General features: G+C 43.8%; 1 protein-coding gene across 1 annotated transcript; it reads left to right on the forward strand.

Annotated features, from left to right (window-relative positions):
- Positions 1 to 6,593: 6,593 nt before the first annotated feature.
- ZP2 (zona pellucida glycoprotein 2) lies at positions 6,594 to 16,812 on the forward strand (the record flags this gene model as incomplete). The annotated part of the gene is made up of 15 exons (XM_084250223.1): positions 6,594 to 6,630; positions 6,704 to 6,873; positions 9,259 to 9,411; positions 10,382 to 10,537; positions 11,774 to 11,870; positions 11,969 to 12,150; positions 12,579 to 12,705; positions 13,569 to 13,756; positions 13,838 to 13,929; positions 14,033 to 14,157; positions 14,317 to 14,506; positions 14,783 to 14,918; positions 14,995 to 15,091; positions 15,635 to 15,745; positions 16,667 to 16,812. The coding sequence occupies 15 exons, from the start codon at positions 6,594 to 6,596 to the stop codon at positions 16,810 to 16,812; spliced, it is 2,007 nt and encodes a 668-aa protein (XP_084106349.1).
- Between the last annotated feature and the right edge of the window lie 3,256 nt (positions 16,813 to 20,068).

Here is a 20,068-nt window from a genome sequence, read left to right on the forward strand (position 1 = left end):
CAAGTGAGGTGAGCAATGGGATAGATCCGCAAAGCAGTGCCACACCAAGCAGGAGTAAGGTTCCCCTTTTAAGACAAAGTGAGGGTGGAAGAGAGGATAACGATGGTGCTCAGTGCCTTCACTACATGGTCAGAGCCAGTGTGAGCACTGATTCCATCGTGCCTGGTCATGTTCAGAAAATGGCAGCCGAACTCCTTAGACAGGGATTTTAGTGTGATGGTGAAGGTTGGGTCATAGGGATTGTGTTGAAGCTGGGGCTGGCTGTCCCCAGTCTGGGATGGGTACATTGATAGGGTGTTCCTGGAACACAAAGGACATTTGGAATTTGGGCAGAGAAAGTTTGGGGGTTCATTTGGGGGTGTCTTTGATTTTTTGACCTGCCTGCTCCCTAGTTACTCTGTGGAGTTATCTATTAATATTTGTATGTAAATGAGGTTATTTTACTTAGAACTTTGTAACCTTTTGTTATTCATCTATGTAAGCTGCCCTATCTTTATATTTATAGGTCAATGAAGCTTTTTATGCCTTTGTCCTAGTTCTGAATCCATTACTGTCAAGAGTCTCGTTCAAGTTGGATACCTCTAAAAAGTTAAAGGGTAAAAATGACATGAACATTGAATAGTTACATTGCTAAAAGAACTATCATGTGACATTCATGAGCATTCTTATTGACACAGTCTATCTCGTTTTCCAAGTCAAATTAATATTTGATGTTTGGAAGCTATTGTAAGCTATACTAGCATAACTGGTAGAAGTTTCTATATTTCTTATTTATTTTATATTGCTAAATTCTAATTTATGCCATCTTGTACTTTTAAAGCTATATGAACTGTAAGAGAAGCAACAGTTTACATCCCTTTTCCCCTACACACATATACACACACACACGCACACACACGAGAGAGAGGGGAAGGGGAGAAAATTATAACAAATTAGAAAGTGCTTAGGAGTGAGTCATAGGAGACATGGCTTCTCATGAGAACTCTGCTACTACCTAGTTGTGTGACCTTGGGCACATGCCAAAACCTTTAGACTTAATTTCTTCATTTCACAATAAGGAGTTGGACTTTGGAAGCCTTATGCACCAAATGCACTCATTTGAACATTATACCTTTACACCGTGAAGTTTAAACGTACTGGCCTGTGATTCAAAAGCATCTAGAGATTGCTTATACATAAATAAGATTTACTGCTATTCCTGTTATCACTTTAAAATTATTTTGATTGGTCATTTTTTCCACCATAACAATTGAATCAATGTAGACGTGAATGATGCTGAAAAGTAAGAATCTCTCATCTCCCTGTGTCCCTATTCCTATTCTCTAGGATGATATGTTGCATATATTCATAACCAGTAAGCAGGAGCACAAACGAATCAGAACAGACCACAGCTGGAAATGCCTAGCATTTCCAGGTAAGGTAGATAGCCTGAATACCTGCACCAACTCTCCCAGTTAACACCCTGACGTTCCTTTCTGGCCCTCCCTTCTAGATTTTTAATAAAAAATACATTGCTATACTTACATATAAGATACATAAATGTATGAACACATAGGGTTTTGTCTTACTTTTTTTAAGTAAAATATGAAAGCATATCAATTATACAGCTCGAAAATTCCAATTTTATTGTGGCCATCTTTAATAACATTCAATATCAACATTTAATTGATATTACATTTAATATCAATATTTAATATCAACATTTAACATCAAGATCCAACTGAATCTACAGATTCATTTTAGTAGCTGTAGAGCATTCCACAGTTTAACCATTTCCTGATGATTGTGTTCAACTAATTTTTACAATTGTTGTGAGAAATAAGACATCAGGCTTAAAATTTAAGAATTATAAACTGTTGTTTATAAGAACTGCATTTCACCTGAATGCCTGGTGGCTAACAGGTGAGAGACTCAGGTATTAAAACCCAAAACAGGGCCTCCCCGGGGGCGCAGCGGGTTGAGCGCAGCGCTGTGAAGCTGTCCACAGCCTCTGCAGCATGGGTTCGATTCCTGGCCTGCCAGGGAGATTCCCACATGGCGAGGCAGATCTCTCCTGTCTCGCCCACTGCTCCCCTCAGCAGTGTATTTCGGTCCGTCTGCCTGTTGGGCAGCCTGCTCTGCCTCTAGTGAATCCTCTCACCCCCGCACCTCTGGCCTGTACCCAAGTTCTTGTATAAATAAATAAATCTTTAAAAAAAATAAAAATAAAAAAATAACATTAAGAGAAGAGGGGAAAGAACATCTTGGGGTCATAAATTAGCAAATTTAAAAAGTGCAATTGCAAAGAATGTGGAAAACATACATTTGAAAGAGCTGCATGGTTTTACTTAGTAAAACAATAAGAAACTATAATTAACAAAAAAGACTTTAGGGTTTTTCTCAAGGAGTGTAATGAGACATCAGCTTACTAGGGAGCAGCCACTTCTTCATTTTCTAAACTGGCTGCACTGACCACATGTGTACTTGTGTGTTGATATTGGGCTGATGCCGAAGGTCCTGGAGCTAGTTGCTCATGACTGTCCCAAGCACAGCATTGCCTATGCCAGAAAAAGCACAGGAAATTAAACCCCAGTGCACTCACCACCCATCCCAGCCCCCACAGTGGTCCTTCTCTCCATCCCTCCTGCTCAGGATCTTCTGGTTACCCCTTAGCCTCCAGAACTCACGCTCTGGGGAAAAGGCACAGTCTTGGGGAGAGCAGGCCTGGTGGTGGGAGCGACACCTTAACTTATTACCTCTCTGACCACTTTATTTTTTTTTTAAGATTTATTTACTTTTATACAAGAACTGGGGTACAGGCCAGAGGTGCGGGAGGGTGAGAGGATTCACCAGAGACAGAGCGGGGAGCCCAACAGGCAGATGGACCGAAATACACTGCTGAGGGGAGTGGCGGGTGAGACAGGAGAGGTCTGCCGCACCATGTGGGCATCTCCCTGGCTGGCAATTGAACCCGCGCTGCAGAGGCTGTGGACAGCTTCACAGCGCTGTACTCAACCCGCCGCGCCACCGGGGAGGCCCTCTCTGACCACTTTCTTAACAGGTCTCTCTGAGTTTTGCTTCCATGCGCCTACCTCCATCATCTTCTCATGATGGTCTTAACCACCGTGGTAACATATGACCTTCACATATGTAGAAAATGCCACTTCGAAAATTTTCTTAGGAGTAACTACTGCTATCATGTTTCTCAGAATCTAAATTCCTTCTCCACCTCTACCCCTTCCTCCCCCCCAAAAAACCTGCTTATCCTGGATTTTGCTTCCTCTCCAGATCCCACTGGGACATAACTCATTCCCATAAGGAGGTTAATCTCTGGTGATCACTTGTTACCTTACCCTGCTTCCTCTACATATTTCCCAACCTTAAGACTCACCTATGGTGCTTATTAAATACTGTTATACATTGCTCCAACCCTCTCCCTGGGAGCTGATCCAGCAACTTGTGGGTGGGGCCCAGCCATTTGTGATCCTTTTGATCACAGCTACAGCATAGGTATATTTCAGCAACCTGTAACAGGGAACGAAGATCACTTGGTTATACCACAAAGGCAACACATAGACCAATAGTCAAAAATGCCATCAAATACCTGCACAGAATTTGAGCATCATATCCTGTCATGGGACACAGGTTGTAGACATCCATGGAACATGGGTTGTAGAATCAAAGAACAGTGACAGATGCTGAAGAGATATGTTAATTTGGTCTCAGAATCTGAGTCCTCAGCCTGGTCTTAACTCTCCTCATTTGTCAGAGTGGGCAAGTGGCTTTGCTACATTTTCCCCACCTACAAACTCCCAATTGCTACATAATTTGACATCCTTATTTAGAGAAATATTCCCTTTAGCACAGAATTTCTACTTCCAGGAATTTATCCTGATGATTAACCAAGTAAATATTCAAGAATAGCCATCATACTATTTATAATGAAGAAAAATTGGATACCATCTTAATGTCCATCATGGGGAAACAGTTAAACATTTATCCAGATATTGAATACTATGTGTAAGGGACAGGACTGGACCAGTGCAGGTTTTCTGATTCCATGCAGACCGGGTAAAGGAGGAGTCAGAGTCCTCAGTGGGTTTTTGCAGGTTTTTATTGGGGTTCACCAGGCACATGGCAGGCAGGGGTGCTGGGGGGGCTGGGAGGCTGGCAGTCCTCCCAGCCCCCAGCAAATCTTCACTCTATCTGGGCTCTCTGGCGTTTTTTGCTTCTGCTTTGGGCTTCTCTTTCAGCTTCTGCTGCTGCTGGCGTCCCCGTGACGCCGCCCTTAAAAGCACAGTCTTAGCCCAGGTGAATCCCATCTACCTATGCCCACACCCCATTCCAGGTGCCCGCCATCAGGCATGCATTCAGGACCTCAAGGATCCATCATCTATCCTGATGGCGGGAGGGCAGGAAAGCCTGACATTTTTCCTTACCCTGCAGTCCACCCCCTCAGGGTTTTCTGCCATGTAGTCTTCATATGTACAATTTTGTCTCTTAGCAAACACAAACAATGCAGCCATGGCCCACAAAAGCAAATACATCTCAATATAACAAAATACAACAGAACACAAATAAATCCAGGCAGGGCACCAACCTAGTGCAAAAGACAATTATTGGTACCAGCAGATGAGCCACCAAATCTGCTGCCGAAGGCACTGCTCATACGAGGGAGGGGAATCACTCACGGCATCTACTATAACACACCAGGAGCCGTTGGGCTTCCTGGCCTTCTCTGGCTGTAGTCTCGGCTACAAGCCACACACAGCATCCACCCCCAGGATGCACTAGCTCTGGGATTGGCGATTCTATTCTGTTGGGGGTAATCGCCAACCCTCAGGGTTTCTGTCTGCAGTCACTCCAACACTCGGCCTTCATAGCCACCAATGCGACTCACAGACCCCTGCACTCAGGCCAACCCACTGCACAAGCACATGGGCCGGGGATCCAGATTCTACATTCGGCTTCTTTCAGGTCCCCTGTTCAGCTTGGGCTCCACCCCAAGCCACGTTCCCCATCTGTCCCCCAAGGACAGGTTCCTCAGCTCCTCACCCTCACTCTACAATGAGCAGGGCATCACCCACAGTTGATTTTATGAGACTCACAGGTCTTCAGAATACTCAGGCTGCTTAACAGCCGCTCAGGGTTTCCCAAACTTAGCATCAACTCCAGCTTTTGCCTTCTCAGTTGGCTTTTCTCCTCCACCTGGCTGCTGGGCATACACAGGCTGCTTTTGGCCATCTAGGCCCACTGGCCACCCCTAGATTCCCATCTCCTGGGGTTTACAAACAAAGCTGTTCCACCCCCAAGTTCCCAAAACATATCAACCTGCAAGGTCCTCTGCCTTCTGGTGGGATTGTCAGTCCAAGTTCAATTGTCAGTCCATCAGTCCAAGTCTCTTGACCTCTCCCTGAATCAGCACTGGCGAGCTCCAAATTGTGGTCCTCTCCTCCCCGACGATTCTGCTGCCTCAGGGGTCCTTGGCTGGTCCTCTCAGGCATCTCCTCCTCTTCCTCTGGGCGAGGTCTTATCCCGTAGATCCTGGACATTGTCCATCTCCTGGGTCACCATGATGCCTCTGGCATCATCACAGGCAGTCTTTTACTCCTTAGTCCCTCCAGGTCTTCGGAGGGCTCCATACCCATCTGCATGGATCATCCTGCCGACTACGCCAATTGTAAGGGACAGGACTGGACCAGTGCAGGTTTTCTGATTCCATGCAGACCGGGTAAAGGAGGAGTCAGAGTCCTTAGTGGTTTTTTGCAGGTTTTTATTGGGGTTCACCAGGCACATGGCAGGCAGGGGTACTGGGGGGCTGGGAGGCTGGCAGTCCTCCCAGCCCCCAGCAAATCTTCACTCTATCTGGGCTCTCTGGCGTTTTCTGCTTCTGCTTTGGGCTTCTCTTTCGGCTTCTGTTGCTGCTGGCATCCCTGTGACGCCGCCCTTAAAAGCACAGTCTTAGCCCAGGTGAATCCCATCTACCTATGCCCACACCCCATTCCAGGTGCCCGCCCTCAGGCATGCATTCAGGACCTCAAGGATCCATCATCTATCCTGATGGTGGGAGGGCAGGAAAGCCTGACATTTTTCCTTACCCTACACTATGCAAGCTTAAAAATGGTAATTGAGATCTGGAAAATGTCCGTGACATGTAAAGCGGTAAAGAGCAGAATATGAAACATAGTTACATAGTTTTAAACTTTGATCCCAGGTGGGTGGTACTGCTTTTTTAAATATGTGGTGTTTGCAGAAAAACATTAATAGTGGCAAGATTAGATTAAGAGATTTTTTCTTTTCTCTACATCCTTATGTAATTGTCAGCATTTTTTTTTTTGCAGTACCATTAAACTTTTATACACAGAGTAAAATAAAGTTTCACTTTTTTAAAGGTAATTTATGCACATTGCCTGGGTGATTCCCACAATAATCAAGAGATTAAGGGTTAAAGGAAAGGTTTAGTGGAGTGAACAAGAAATCCTCTTTCCTCAATAGCTCACCACTCTCTACATTGGAGTTGGAAATATTTTGTACAAAAGATGCTAAATTTTGCTCATGTCAGGCATCCAAACACCTGTGAATTCACCTAGAGCCAGTTTCAGGGAACTGGTTTCATGGCTGACCCTCAGAGCAGCTGGCAGAATACCCAAGGTGAGTGGCAGGAAGGGTAGATGGCTTCTTTCGAGTACTCCAGAAAGCTTATTTCCAAATCCTTTCTTCTCAGGTGGGAGGATTGGAGAAGATTCAGCTGTCTTAAATCTGGACAGAGCGGGGTCATGTCCTGCTTTCTGCTTTGAAAGCACAGAGCAGCCCACCCCTCCACCTGGTTGGGTTGGTGGTGCCTTTGACCATGGCTTGGAGGACCTCCTCAAGCTGGCTGGATGCAGACTGGAGGTGAGTAATTCTGAGAGTGGGAGGTAGGGGGGTAGGGAAAGAATGGCCTCATCTGCTTAAATTTATGCCTCCTTACCTCTTTCCTCCAACCCCTTCCACACACCTACAGGTCGCTTTCTTTCTTCTTCACCTTTGTGACTTCAGTGAACTCAATAAGCCCTTTTCAGCTGGAGAAATTTGTCTTCACAGGTATGTCTCCGGGCATAAGGCAAATGCCCTTAAAAGAGAAAACAGGTTGTAGCTAGGGTTCCTAGACAGCCAGGAAAACACAAACATGGGTCAGAAAATCTCTCTCCCGGCCTCATGTGCTGCCTTTGCTTTTCAGGGGTTGTCCATTGCCGTGAAAACAGAATGATAGTGGAGTTTCCAAACAGTTTTGACTTCATGAAATGGGATACATCTGTATTGGGTAGGTATTGTCTCATCTTAGTCTTATTTCATAGAGAGCCCTTGGTTCTAGGCCAGGTCCTTTAGCTTCTGGTGAGCAGAATATACAAACTCTGGAGCAACTGATGTATAAATCACATGATGCAACGGAGAGGAGCCCAATCTGCATGATGCCAACAAGAGTGGAAGACCTTGTCCTTTCTTAGACCTGCCTGATCTTAGAACCCCCTGGGAAATTTAGCTGTGAATCAGTTTCTCTCAAAGCTTGCGTCATATCATCTAGTTGGGACAATAAATGGAAAGTGATTGAAGGTCCTCAGAAATGGCTTGGTGGTGTTGGTTGTGTGACTTTGGATGAGATTTGTAACTGAAATGTATTTCTTGGCCACTTCCTGTCTAAACTGCTCTGGCTTCTATAGATAACTCTGGTAATGAAATGCCGATCTGCACATATGTCCTGGACCTAAAAAAATCTACCCTGATAGCTCCCTATGAGACCTGTACAAAGAGAAAGGTAAGTCATTGCTTTAAGGATGATTTGAGAAATAGTAACCTTGTAGTTTCTAGTAACCTAGTAGTTAAGGATATAGGCATTGGAAGAGAGAAGTGGTTCTTAAGTAGGAGTTATTTTTCTGCCCAGAGATGTTTGCATCTGGTGGCTCTAACCCAAGGATGCTACTACATTGTCTATTTGGAAAGCAAGTCAGCTAAGCTTTCAAAGTTTCTGTTTGCTCATTGGAAAAATGGGGATTATGCAATCCTCTCTACCAGACATACAGATGAATGATATAATGGGGATGAAGGCCTTACTACAGCACCTAGACACAACAAATTCTCAGACACAAGCTATTTTGATCTGTAACTCCTCTGTGAAATGGGAGGATATTTTAATACTGAAAAACAGAGAACTTATATGCAGTAAAAACAGGTGTTGGAAGGCAAGCAGCAGCTGAGAAATAGGGTTTTTTCTATTGCCAAGCAACAGTTACGCCCAATCAGATTAATAGACACAATGAAAGCAACCTGTCTAAGCAGAATTCCTCAAGCTATAGTGCACAAAGAACCACTTGGGGAGCTCAGAAAACAGACAGCTCACTGAGTTGGTGATATGGCCATGGGTGTGTCTTAGAGACATGCATATTTAACAGAGCACATAATCTGATTCTGAAACAAAGCGCTTGCTGTCTGAACTTTGTGTTTGTGGACACTGCTCTGTAAACAGACTTGAATTAAGTCCTCTGGTTTACTGAGGTCCTCTGTGATTGCCCTATGAAGTAAGCATGTGTTTTTTGTGAAGAACTCCAGTGATTTTTCCCTTCTAGAACAACCCTTCCTAACTTTAGGGAGCTTAGCATTGTGTTCCTTTCCATCAGGGTTCTGCAAACCACATCCTGTGGATGGCCACGTGCAGCCCATGGTATGTGTATGCACGTCTGACAGTGGTCGAGCTAAGAATGGTTTTTGTTCTTAAAAAGCGTAAATAATACATATTAGAAACAACTTGTGGCCTATACAAATCTAAAGTATTTTCTAACACTGAACATAAAAAGATTGGCTGATCCACCCCCTACTTTAGACTATGAGCTCCCTAAGTGAGGGGAAATAGCAAATGGCTCTGCCTATCACCCAGCACAATGGCTGATACACAGGTGTTCAAAAGTGTTTTTGAATGACTTGGCTAGAGGCCTCAAACCACTCAGGACCATGATACTCAAACATAGGAGAGATGTAAAATGATGCAAGATAAAAACTGAATTCCAATCCCTGAAGTTCAAGATAACTTTTTTTTTTTTTTTTGGCAATGTATGAATCTTTCCTGGGCTATCGAAAAGGCCAGCTAGAGTGTCTGCTGGTATAGAAAGGAGGTACCTTCTAAAAGTTGTGGTATTGTAACTTCAAAGGTTTTTGCCACTTGGCTGGGTCAGATGGTATTCTGGAATCACCTTTCCCACTACAGTATCACCCCTTAACTGTTCTCCTTATGTCATTTGCACACAGCATAACCAGCACCATATGACCCTCAGATTCACTGAAAGTAACACTACTTTAAAAGAGGGTGTCATTTATCACTTCACCTGCCCGGTCATGGAAGGAGCAGAAACCAAGCACCATACAACAGGATCTACAAACTGTACGAAGGACCTCATGTCTGTGAGTGCAACAAACTGACTGCTTCTCATTTGGCTACTGGAGGGACCATATGGGGATCTAGACCGAACCAGACTTAGGAGTAGGGTCAGGATTTCAAGTCTGTATTCATTGCTTATTTGCCATATGGTTTCGGATTGATTTCTAAACCATATTGGGCCTTCATTGCCAACTCTGAAGTGGGGGATGATAACACCTCATTGGTGGCCCCCCAAATTGACCAAGAACCTATACAGTGCTTAGCACATCTTGCCTGACAATGGAAAGGATTTATTGATAGCTGTAATCACATTAGCGATCACTTGACAGACTGAATACATGTCATGTACCAGGCCCTGTGCCAGATGCCCAGACACAGTGAGTGTGCACTAGAGAACCCAACAGCTACTCATGGATTTTATAGTCTAACATGGCTTGTATCTATAACAGACAACTAAAAATATTCACTTTATTATAATAATGATGGGGAGCTGCACAGTTACCCAATTCTTGATATCTATGAATATAACAAAAAGCTATATTTCAGAACTAGCATCTCAACTGAAAACTGTAAAGGAGCTTTAAATCTCCCATTCACTTTTTGTTTATCAGAAGCTCAAAGAGGTGAACTGATGTCTGAGGATATAGCTAGGATTCCTATCAGGTCCTATGTCTTTCCTACAACATCCGACAGCCAGGCCTCTTGGTGTAAGAACTACACAGCAGTTGTCTGTGTGTCTTCCACAATATCAGAAAATTTCTCTTGCCAATCAAAATCTTACATCATGATTTTTTTTCTTCCAGTTTTCCCTTAAAGTTTTTCCTGATGTGGCTGATGAAACTCCGGTATGAGAATTTTTAAAGTTACAGAGCTAAGCAACCTTTAATTCAATATTAAAGGGGACATAATGTCAATCCTTATTCATTGTTAAATAGACAGTGATCTTGAGGTCAAGGAGAGCACCATCCCTCTAAATGAAACTTTTGATTTTAGGGACTCCTGGCTCAGCGGGGCTGGACCATGCACTTTAGTCCCAACTTAAGTCTGACCGTTTCAGAGGCAATGGTACAAGGATATAATATTCTGTTTGATATAGACAAGGTGATCATCCAAGTGTCATTCAACGCCACAGGACTAATCCACTATACGGTAGGTGTGAAGTCTTATCTCCCCCAGCACAGACTGTTACTGGGCAACCCCAAAGGAAAATGGGGCAGCCTGGGTGTGAGTCCTCACCTGTGGGCTTAAAAAAACTCAGAACAAGACCCGAGGGCAGGCAAATAAAGAAAGGTTGATAAGAGGTTTATTTATAAGGGAAATAAAAAGGGGGGGCACAGAAAGAGAGAGAACACGTGCGTGCACACACACATTGAGAGAGGAGAGAGAGAGAGAGAGAGAGAGAGAAATTAATTGGTCAATATCCTACTGGTAACACTCTCTTAGCTGGGACCCCAGATGCATGCTGAAGGCAGGCAAAACCAAGTTCCCCTCCAGGCCTCCATGTCTTCGGTTTTATACCAAGCATGGCTGCTTAACTCCACCCTTAGTTCCCAGCAACCCCTCCTCAAGAAATCAAGAGTCATGACTGATCCATGGTATTATGGGGTTTGTAGTCCATTGTGCCTGGGGTCTCTTTGACATGGTGGTGGGGGTAGAGTCCATAGAACAGGGGGTGGAGTTCATTCAGGACATATGTTCCCCCTAACAAGACCAATATTCTAAATCCAGACATAATCTCAATCATGTGTTCAAATTGAGACTACAACTCATTCAATAGATACCCCAATGCCTACTACGTACCAAGCACGGGACTTACAACTATAATAGTGAACAAATAGATAATGGTTCTTACTTTAATCTGTTCTTCCTCTTCCCCACGGACCTAAATCTATGATGTAATAGAAAGCTAGGCTACTACTAAGTCTCTTAGGGATTAAGGTGTTCTGTTTGTGATGTCACTATTCTCTATTGTGTTGTACAGAAGGTATAGGTGCTTTGGGGGCTAGCCATTAAGATCCTACCAAGATACTACATTCTGTGAGTTCATATGCCAAAAGTACTTAGGGGCCTAGAGCTGTTCAAAGTGATCAAGTGTCAATCATTTTAACAAGAACTGTTACAAACTACTGAGTCTTGACATTCATTCTGCATAAAGAGTAGCTTTTACTCACATCTATCTAGAAATGATCAGGGCTACAGTTGATATCAGAGGTAACACCAGCTTGCCAGATGATAACAAAGTGTAATCATTGGGCAAAAGGCCTAAAATTCTATTTGGATCAAAACAATGCCCCAATACTTGAGTATATGCTTGCCCTGACTATACTTTAAGTGTTGTTAGAGATTCAAGTAAGCAAATATTTTTAAAACTGCTCCCCCCAACAGCAAGGCGACAGTCATCTCTACATGATGCCTCTGAAGCTTAGTCATAAATATCATGGGCAGACGACAACCTTCACCTCAAACATGATTTGTGTATTAGGTAAGGTCCTTGGAAGTGACAGCTTCAGTAGTCGGGGACATGGTTCTGGGGGCTTCATCAGAGCAGATGATGAGCATTCTGTTTGTTATTTCTTCTAGATCCTGTGACCTGTAATTCCACTCACATGACTCTCACCATACCAGAGTTTCCTGGGAAACTAAAAGCCTTGAGCTTTGACAATAAAATCTTTTCCATGCGCCAGTTGCACAAAAAAGGGATTAATGTAGAAGAAAAAAACGGCTTGAGGTTGCATTTCAAGAAAACTCTTCTCAAAATCAAAGTATGTTCCATGATCAATTTAGCCCTCTGGAAGCCTGACTTGAAGCATGTTCTTTTGGGTAATCTTGACAGAACTAATGACCTGCTCCTAAATTCTAACTGCTGATAGACTAGACCCAAAACTTGGGAAGGCCTCATTTGATCATTTTGCAAAATCTCTCAACTAATTGAAATTTGCCTTCAAACACCAAGCCTCTTTAACCTCTGCATTGAAAGTTTTCCAAAGTTTTTCTCAGCAGAGTCATGCAAACAACTTTCAAGTTGTTAATGATGAATCTGTTTTGTCATCTTAAAAGCAGGACAGCTTGATCCATATAAAAGGGTCCCAAGCTGTCCTCATTAGACTGGTCTTAACTGTGCTATGACAGAGACATCAGCGTAATCTCACATCTGGGTTTGTGCTTGCTGACAATTTTCTTCCAATTTCAGTTCCCTGAAAAATGCCTATCCTACCAGTTTTACCTTCCCTCACTCAAGCTGATCTTCTCCTTTGCATTGGCGCCGGCAGCTATGGTGATATATCCTGAGTGTGACTGTGAGTCATCAATTTCTGTAGGTAAAAACTTTTCTAAAAACTTTCCTACATCCTCTATTTCTCCCTTAGCTCTTCTTGTGCTTTGAGAAAGTGAATCATTCACTTGATTAGTTCTAGTAGACTCTGAGAAAATAAAAGCCTGGTCAGGTCAGAAATCTCATTCTAGGACTATGATAGAACCATTCGGAAGACACTTGCAAATTACACATGCAGGTAGATCTCACTGTAATGATCTCATGGGTAAGTTACTTGAACGTATTTGTTAGGGGTCGGAACCCACCATTTAAGTAAGATTGCTTCAGACTACAAATGAGGACTATGAAATTTTGAAAAACTTTCTCCAGATGACTGCAATTTCCTCAGAAGGAACATGGAGTGGGTATTTCCTGTTATTCAGTGTGGTCTCTTCCTCCATGCTTTGTTACTCTTTAATCTGTGTGGGTTAGGCCAAATAGGAAAAGTTCCTGTAGTGACTCCCTCCCTCCCCAAACCACTCTGGACTTGTGAACCTTGAAAGAAGGGACATAAAGACACAAGCCTCTATACATTAAGCTGTGAATACTTAACTCTGACCTTTAACTCATGTTAATCCCCTCTTGAGGGCCTCTTACTGGTCTCTTGCCCACGTGACTTCTTTCCATGTCTCCTGCTCCCTCGTCCTTTGGTTGAAAGTCCTTCTATTCACGCAGAGCAGAGAAATTGTTCTAGGTACTTAAGCGTAGCCCCTTGTGACTCAAACTGACTGTCAAAGTATCTTCCCAAAGACTTAAGACAAAGTTAGGTACCCCCTGCTGAAAAATCCAACCTTTCTCCATCGTACTTCAAGGTCAGTAGATGACAGTCTCACACGGCAGGCAGATCTCTAAACTCTCACCACTATGTAGTTACAGGTGAGCTGTGTACTCAGGATGGGTTTATGGATATTGAGGTCAATCGCTCCAACACCAAACCCACTCTCAACATGAATACCCTTAGAGTGGGAAACTCGTCCTGCCGACCCACCTTGGAATCTCCATCTCAGGCACTGGTACGATTTCACATACCCCTCAATGGTTGTGGAACAAAATATAAGGTAAGTACTGGCAGATAACAAAAGGCTAAGACTTATCTTTGAGATAACTGGTTAACTACTTCCGCTAATATATCTATAAAGTTCCAGGGTGATAAGGTCATCTATGAAAATGAAATCCGTGCTCTCTGGACAGAGCATCCTTCCAGGAGAATTTCCAGTAACAGTGAGTTCAGGTGTGACACAATGACTACTTGAAATTTCAAGTTGCACATTGAATTCAGAGTTTTCTAATCTAAAACTCTGTACCACCCCAACTCCTTCCACCTACGCTTGCAGGATGACAGTGAAGTGCTCTTACAGCAAGGATGACAGATTTCTGAAAACCAATGTCAAACATCTTCCTCCTCCAAAGGCTTCAATGAACCTAGGTCCACTTGTCTTGAGCCTGAAATCCTACCCAGGTGAGACATTATAACCTGAGAACTCCACTTAAATATTCTCAAGGAGTTCTTCCCTATAGTGAACTTTCTGTTGCTGCCAACTAATGGAGTAGCAGTGCTTAAGCTACTGTAACAGCCATCAACAACCACGGTGTTGAAGAGACTCCTATTCTATTTCAGATAAATCCTACCTGCAACCTTATGGGGATGAGGACTACCCTGTGGTGAAACATGTCCGTCAACCAATTTACATGGAAGTGAGAATCCTAAATAGGACTGATCCCGACATCAAGCTGGTCTTAAATAATTGTTGGATATCACCCACCGAGGACCCAGCCTCTCTCCCCCAGTGGAACATTGTTATGGATGGGTAGGTATTCTCTACATGGAAGGCAGCTCAGTCAGTCCATCAAAACTTGCTGGTCAAGAAAATAAAACCCCTTTGGACTTTTGAAGAACACCAGGTCACAAGTACCCTGAATAGGCTATTGAATAGGCCAAGTCAGAAGGAGGTATCTTAAGTAGAACAAAGGTGGAAGTAGAAGGTAGAGCAATAGTCTTTAAGATATTAGAGATGACTGAGCAAATGTTGAATTAGACTCTGGGGTAAATGTGGCTGATATCCCTCCCTCTGTGTGCCTCCTAGCTGTGTATATAACCTGGGTAAACACAAAACCACCTTCCATCCAGTTGGCTCCTCTGTGATCTATCCTAATCACTACCAGAGGTTTGATGTGAAGGCCTTTACCTTTGTATCACGGATCAAAAGGATCTCTACCATGGTGAGTAATGAACAGGTTACCTGGGGCAGGTGAATATGAGTACATTGGTTCTACTTAGCTCTTCTCCTGTTCCCAGGTCTATTTCCACTGTAGTGCCTTAGTCTGCAGTGAGCTCTTTCCTGAGTCCCCTCTGTGTTCTGTGACTTGCCCAGGGTCAACTAGGAATAGACGAGGTAAGTCCTGCTACTAAGAGTCTTTCTCAAAACAAGGCTCTTATAGAACTGAAGACTTTAGGGATGAGTACCTCATTCTTCACCTAGTCCCAAGAGCCCAAGCAGCCTTCTTAGCCCAGACTTCTTACCTGCGATGGTCAGGTTCTTGATCAGTCCTGTAGACAAGCCTGTCCTTGCACATGGACTATTGCTTGAATGCCTATAGACCTGATTCTGAAAACAAATTACTATTCCCCAAATCTAGGTAGATTTAGAACTTAATCTTCAGTTATTCTTTAAGATTTTGTCTTGTTTTTGTGATAAGGGAGATGATCTCCCTTGCCAATGCAGGGAAAATGCATAGATGAGCAGGGACTCCTTGGAGATCTGCTCAAAGTATTCCACCAACATGTCTTTTTTTTCTTATGAAGATTTATTGATTTATGCATACAAGAACCAGGCCAGAAGTGTGGAGGGGTGAGAGGATTCACCAGAGACAGAGTGGGGAACAGAACAGGCAGATTGACTGAAATACACCTCTTATATTGCTACTCATTCCTCCAGAAGTTGGACATGAATTCCATCTATCTCCAGCCCCAGAGGTCACTGAAGAAAAAATGCTAGTAAGTCTCCCGGGACCCATCATCCTGTTGTCAGAGGACTCTTCATCGAGAGGTATGGATTTAAAAAGCCTGCACTTCTTCCTGGACTCAAGTTCTTGATTGTTGAAGAGTTAGTTAGGCATAAGTACATTGTGATAAACCAAAATGTGGGATTATATGTTCTTTACCTTTTTATTTGGTTTAGCCATCTTATCTGACCTGAGACCAGCCTCACTGCTAACAGCTGTATAGGATTCCATTCTCTCAGCTCATTCATGGGCATGTAGGTTACTTTTAGTTTTGTCACTAATGTGAAACTGGAATTTCTACTATCCATGAAGCTTAGTATGTTTTTAGGAGTAGGACGAGTAGGTCAGAAGGCTTGTGTGCCTCGCTATTGCCAAACTTGTCTCTACTAGGTCATGTTCTGTTAATATCACATGTCCCTATGCCAGATGGTCTTAATTTAATTTTTTATTTAATTTTTTTTTTTTGCAGTTTAAGAGCACAGATTTATTAGGAAAAAGAGAAATAAAGAGAGGAAACTGTGTCATTACAGGCAGACAGGAGAGCTACTGGTCTTCACTTTAGGTCTAGAATTTGGAATTAAGCCAACCACTGACCTTCAGGAAATCACACAGTGAAGTTCACTAACTGTATCTATTATCTCCAGAATGTTGTTAAACAGGATCCAGAAGGACTCCAAGGATCTTGGAGTCCTTCTGGAAAAGGATCTTGGAGTCCTTCTGGATGTCAGGCCATTGGTTATTATTTTGATTAGTAAAAGCAAATGGGAAGTGGGACTAGCAGTGGGAATGGAGCAGGCAGAAGAGGAGGTTGGTTCAACGGGTAAGTATATACCCTGGTGTAATCTTCCTCAATGAATTCTTTATGGCTAATTTCGTTTCTCTGGAGAACCTTAATATGTAAGACTTCAACTTATACTTATAATTTAAATATAATTGTAAGACTTGAATGTCTGATTTCTTCCCAGGCCTTGTGGACACCAAAGGGCACGGGACTAATAGATACATTGCTATTAAAACCATGGCTCCTATGTTTGCATTAGTGGGCATCACGGCAACACTGGGTCTCATCTTTCACCTGCGCAAGAAAAGGATCGTGATGTTAAATCACTAATTAGATTTATAAATAAAGTGGTTGCAGTGAGCCTCTTGCTTCTATCTTTTAAGAGTAGATGGAGTTTACAGATTGTTTTTTACTTTCCTTAGGGTAAAAACTGTTCTTAGCCATAATCCTCTGGGGCAGTCTTTGGTCTGTGGGGGTGTGAATAAGGACATAACTTAATTCCTTGTCATTTTTCTGAACCCTGCCATTTTTCTAAACCCACATCCATGACTGATAGTGCCGTAAATGTAATCAATAGTGGGGCTTAGTTACAGCCCACCTCTGGGGGTGCACTCTTTGAACCCCCTCTATTCACTATACAGGGAAAAGGTAGGAAGCTACCCTAATCATTGGCATAATTTCCCTCTATAAAGAAATGGTGTGGTCCCAAGGACTGTCTTACTGAAGTTATTTTCTTCTACTCAAACTATTCTTTGAAATAGGTTCTTGGGAATGTTGTCTATGTAGAGGGATTTGTCCATATTCTCACTGTACTCATAATCCAGTGAAAGATCAGTAATCTCCTTGGAGGGAGGGCACGGAATACTGCAAGAGTCTAACTTCCTTAGATGTAATGGAAACACTCTCAGGTACAATTAGCAAACTCCTAGTTTCTTTAAGGCTGTACAGCTGAACTCTAACTTAACTGAACCCTGTTACCGAAACTTGACATGACCTCTGAGGGGTCCCCATTTTCTGCTAGAGGATAATTACATAGCAACTAATGTTTCACATTGTAGCTCTAACACACAAGTTATCCAATAGAAATTCACTTCTATCCTTCAACTAGAAAAATCTAGATGTAAACTAGGACTGGGCCTCCCCGGTGGCGCAGCGGTTGAGCACTGGTTTGCGAAGCTGCCCGCAGCCTCTGCAGCGCCGGTTCGATCCCCGGCTGCTCCCGGCCACCGGAGGAGGGTCCCACATGGCGCGCAGACCTCTCCTGCCGCCCGCTGCTCCCCTCAGCAGTGTACTTCGGTCCTTCTGCCTGCTCTGCTCCCTGCTCTGGCTCTGGTGAATTCTCTGACCCTCCCGTGCTTCTGACCCTCCCAGTGCTTGTATAAATAAATAAATAAATAAATAAATCTTTAAAAAAAAAAAAATAAACTAGGACTTTTTTTTCCCCCCAAAGATTTATTTATTTATTTTTTTAAATTTTTTTTTAATAGAGGCATGCTTTATTTATTTGTTTGCTGGTTTGTTTGTTTGTTTTGTTTATACATGCACTGGGTACAGTCAGAAGTGCGGGAGGGAGGGTGAGAGAATTCACCAGAGCCAGAGCGGGGAGCAGAGCAGGCAGAAGGACCAAAGTACACTGCTGAGGGGAGCAGCGGGCGGCAGGAGAGGTCTGCGCGCCATGTGGGACCCTCCTCTGGTGGCCGGGGAGCAGCCGGGGATCGAACCGGCGCCGCAGAGGCCGCGCGCAATTTCGCAACCCAGCGCTCAACCGCTGCTCCACCGGGGAGGCCCAAGATTTATTTATTTACACAAGCACTGGGGTACAAGCCAGGGGCACGGGAGGGTGAGAGAATTCACCAGAGACAGAGCGGGGAGCAGAACTTGTGGATTGAGATACACTGCTGAGGGAGCAGCGGGCAAGGCAGGAGAGGTCTGCCATGCCATGTGGATTTCTCCTTGGCCGGCCGGGGATCGAATCTGCGCTGCAGAGGCTGCGGACAGCTTCACAGCGCTGCGCTCAACCCACTGCACCACCAGGGTGTCCCTAAACTAGGACTTTTTAGTAGGAAACAGGTTGTAAAGCTTTTGAATCTGTACATGGTGAGGAGGTGAACATAGAAATGATAAAAGTGTAAATTCTAAAGACTTCTTTCAACCCTCAACTGTGAGTTGTCATACTCTTGGATTTTTCAAAACATTCAAATATTACAGCTACTGGGTCATCTTAGGACACTGTCGGTCTCATTGAATTCTCTACCTTGTCTTCCAATATCCCCTTTACTTCCTAGATCCTTTCATTAGATTGATGTGGTTGAACTCAACCCTGGTATGGGGAAGGAAGTGACTGCACTTACATTGTGTAAAAGTTCTTTCTAGACTAAGGGTCTAAAGTTCAAGTCATCTCATCCAGGTCATTTGGGGCACTGTTTTATAAGGGAATAAGGCATCATTCTGCTAGCAAACTGTAGTGTCTTGGGTTCTGACTCCTCTGTGAGGCTACATGTTGGTATGCACGTTCTTAAACAAACAAACAAAAAAATTGCTGGCCACTTAGTGTCCTGACCCCCTGTTGTAAGTTGAATGATGACCATCTGCAACGTTCCCACACCCCTACCCAGAACCTATCAATACTGTCATTTCTATATTGGCCCTAAATGGACTTTAAGGATGTGACTAAGGGTCTTTTTTTTTTTTTAAAGATTTATTTATTTATTTATACAAACGCTGGGTACAGTCAGAAGCGCAGGAGGGTGAGAGAATTCACCAGAGCCAGAGTGGGGAACAGAACAGGCAGACTGACGAAATACACTGCTGAGGGGAGCAGCGGGCGGCAGGAGAGGTCTGCGCGCCATGTGGGACCCTCGCCGGCGGCCAGGGATCGAACCCGCGCTGCAGAGGCTGCAGGCAGCTTCTCAGCCCAGCGCTCAACCACTGCGCCACCAGGGGAGGCCCTGACTAAGGGTCTTTATGTTTAATTGTCCAAATGGGCCCGATCATGAGGGTCCTTATGAAACAGGCAGGAGGCCACAGCCAAAAACTGTTCCAATGGAAGGAGAAGTCAGAATGATGGGGACACAAGTGGAAACTTTTTGGAAAGTGGGCAGCCTCTAACGTCTGGGAAAGGCAAGGTAATGGAGTCTTTACTAAACCACTGGGAGGAGTACAGCTCGAATGCCCCATTTGGTATAGAATTTTCCAGAACTATAAAGTCTGTTTGAGTTAACTCTGTCATAGCAGCAATAGGAAGCTACGCCACCCTCACCTTGTGAAACCATTGTCAAAAATGTGCATTGTACCTTGAGCCCTCGGGTAGCTTTTCCAAGACATTGTATCTTGATGGCAGAGTGGAAGCCTTTTGTCCACAGGTTGGTCTCTTTGTGGAGAGTCAGGATCAGGGTCACCTGGCCTCGAGACTGTCCCAGAGCAGGACTCGGTTCTGGGGTGTGTGCCATAAGTACAGAGGCAGAACTTTGAGAGGAAAGTCGCCCCCCCCCAAGTCCTCTGCTGTGGAGTAGCTGCTGGGGTGAACACTTGTTGCCATGGTAGCCTGCAATAAGTATAATGAGCAGCTGATGAAAGGCATGTTCTC

Source organism: Talpa europaea, assembly GCF_964194135.1.
Source record: "Talpa europaea genome assembly, chromosome: 12".
Lineage (NCBI taxonomy): Eukaryota > Metazoa > Chordata > Mammalia > Eulipotyphla > Talpidae > Talpa > Talpa europaea.